At 48.0% G+C, this 2,135-nt stretch overlaps 2 protein-coding genes across 2 annotated transcripts in view; both read left to right on the top strand.

The window, feature by feature from the left end:
* Nucleotides 1–1,514, top strand: part of SEPMUDRAFT_145939 (Arginase/deacetylase) — a 1,809-nt gene extending 295 nt beyond the window's left edge. Inside the window, exons 2-6 of the mRNA XM_016903354.1 lie at nt 194–397; nt 485–548; nt 624–705; nt 770–850; nt 937–1,514. Coding sequence (XP_016764899.1) covers nt 194–397; nt 485–548; nt 624–705; nt 770–850; nt 937–1,396 — 891 coding nt within the window. The 3' untranslated portion in view covers nt 1,397–1,514. The remainder of the gene's footprint in view (nt 1–193; nt 398–484; nt 549–623; nt 706–769; nt 851–936) is intronic.
* A 43-nt stretch (nt 1,515–1,557) lies between these two features.
* Nucleotides 1,558–2,135, top strand: part of SEPMUDRAFT_145938 (cytochrome b5) — a 1,108-nt gene continuing 530 nt past the window's right edge. Inside the window, exons 1-3 of the mRNA XM_016903353.1 lie at nt 1,558–1,752; nt 1,882–1,919; nt 2,024–2,081. Coding sequence (XP_016764898.1) covers nt 1,668–1,752; nt 1,882–1,919; nt 2,024–2,081 — 181 coding nt within the window. The 5' untranslated portion in view covers nt 1,558–1,667. The remainder of the gene's footprint in view (nt 1,753–1,881; nt 1,920–2,023; nt 2,082–2,135) is intronic.

Here is a 2,135-nt window from a genome sequence, read left to right as displayed (position 1 = left end):
TCTCTCTCTCTCTCTCTCTCTCTCTCTCTCTCTCTCTCTCTCTCTCTCTCTCTCTCTCTCTCTCTCTCTCTCTCTCTCTCTCTCTCTCTCTCTCTCTCTTTTCCTTGATTTTAATGCATAGGGCCCTCCTGACTACTGGGGTCTTACTACTACTCACTCCTCAGAGGCCAATTTTCTAATTTTTTTGTCACAGGGTGTAACAGCTCGACCGGGAGCTCGATTTGGACCTTTAGGAATCCGCCAAGGGTCAAGAAGAATTGCTCCCGACTTCTCATGGTCGGTGTACACGGGACAGAATCCTTTCAAGCAAGGGTTGAAGATTGTGGATTGTGGGGATGCTCCGCTTACGGTTTTGGATAATACGATTGCTTTGAGACAGTTGGAGAGGGCGCATAAGGTATGTAATGTACCGTACCGTACCTTATGGTTCGATTTCTGGGTGGAGAGAGGAGTTTGGAATTGGAATTGCTAATGGTTACAAAAGGTCGTGTCTGCTCGAAGGACGAATTCGACAGAGTTTACTGTCCCGCGGATTATTACTCTCGGCGGTAAGGAAGCAGAATCGAGATATGTCATAAGCGTCGTAATGGGAGGAATATTTGCTGATAGATGGCGACGATTAGGAGATCATACGACCACTCTTCCTGCCCTTCGATCGACATTTACGCATTTCGGAGCGGTTTCCGTGATCCATTTTGACTCACAGTAGGTGGTGGACAAGCATGACCGTACTCGAGAATACAGTCTGACCTATCCATACTATGCACAGCCTTGATACCTGGGATCCAGATGTGCTAGGTGGAGGTCTATCGCACTATGCCGGCGTCAACCACGGAACATTCTTGCACATGTAAGTTAGTACACCTGCGTCTAGCACCCAAAAACAACACAAAAAATCACATAATTGTTGCAAACTGACAGCTTTTTTCATCACAGTGCACACGAAGAAGGCTTGATCCGCAACTCATCCATCCACGCCGGTATCCGAGCCCCCGTATCCAACCCCAAGTACGATTTGAAAAACGACCGAGCCTGCGGTTTCCACATCCTCACCGCCCGCGATCTCGACAAACTCGGCACTACCAATTTCATCCAACACTTGAAAGACCGCGTGCAGGGCTCGCCAGTGTACATCACCGTGGACATTGACTCGCTCGATCCCGCGTATGCTCCTGCGACGGGGACTGCAGAGCCCGGCGGGTGGAGTACGAGGGAATTGTTGACCATTCTGGATGGTCTCTCGGGGCTGGATGTTATTGGTGCTGATGTGGTGGAAGTTGCTCCCATTTATGATAATCCTGGTGAAGTGACTACTCTCGCTGCTGCCGAGGTGGTGCGCTCGCTGATTGAGCTCATGGTGGTGAAGCCAGTGAAGGCAATTGGTAGTGAAGAATGAAATTGTGTCGAGATGTGGGATGTAATTGACTACAAGTATGGACAATTAGAGTCACGTGACCCAAGCCTTGAAGAGTTCCTGCCTGAGGCTCAAATTCGCAATCGCAACGTCTTTCCCCCACTTTTCATCATTTAGTCTCGGCTGTTCTGTCTACATCATCCACGTTCCAAGTTACAACTGGAACCAGCCGCATTATCAGTACGAGCAAGAAAGCATCATCCCCCCATCCACCTCCAAGACACAAACAAAACCAGAACCAAAAGCAAAAACAATGTCTTTCGAACCCAAGCAGAAAGTCGACCTGGACCCGCCCAAAGACGACATCATCACCTTGGAATACCTGTCCAAATGCGATGGTGAGTTCTAGTGTAGAGAGGAGGGAGAGAGAGAGAGAGAGAGAGAGAGAAATAGAGAGAGAGGGAACAAACTTTCCCGTTTTGCGTGTGTGTGTGTTTCATTCACTTACCAAATTTCGGCATATATAGGTAAACACGAGGGTTATCCTACCTATGTCGCGATCAAGGTCAGTAGAAATTTTTATTGTGACCTACTGTTTTTCGTCTGGAAAAGGAGGGGGGGAGGCATTGATATTGGATTTGCTAAAACAAAATGGAATGGGATGATTAGGGAACCGTCTTTGATGTCACGGGAAATAAAGCCTATGGACCTGATGGAAGTTATAAAGGTTTGTTTTTTCTTTTTCTTTTCTCCCCTCTTTTTCTTTCCCCCCCCCCCCCCC

Source organism: Sphaerulina musiva (genome assembly GCF_000320565.1).
Source record: "Sphaerulina musiva SO2202 unplaced genomic scaffold SEPMUscaffold_1, whole genome shotgun sequence".
Taxonomy (NCBI): domain Eukaryota; kingdom Fungi; phylum Ascomycota; class Dothideomycetes; order Mycosphaerellales; family Mycosphaerellaceae; genus Sphaerulina; species Sphaerulina musiva.
This window is presented reverse-complemented; position numbering and strand designations above follow the sequence as displayed.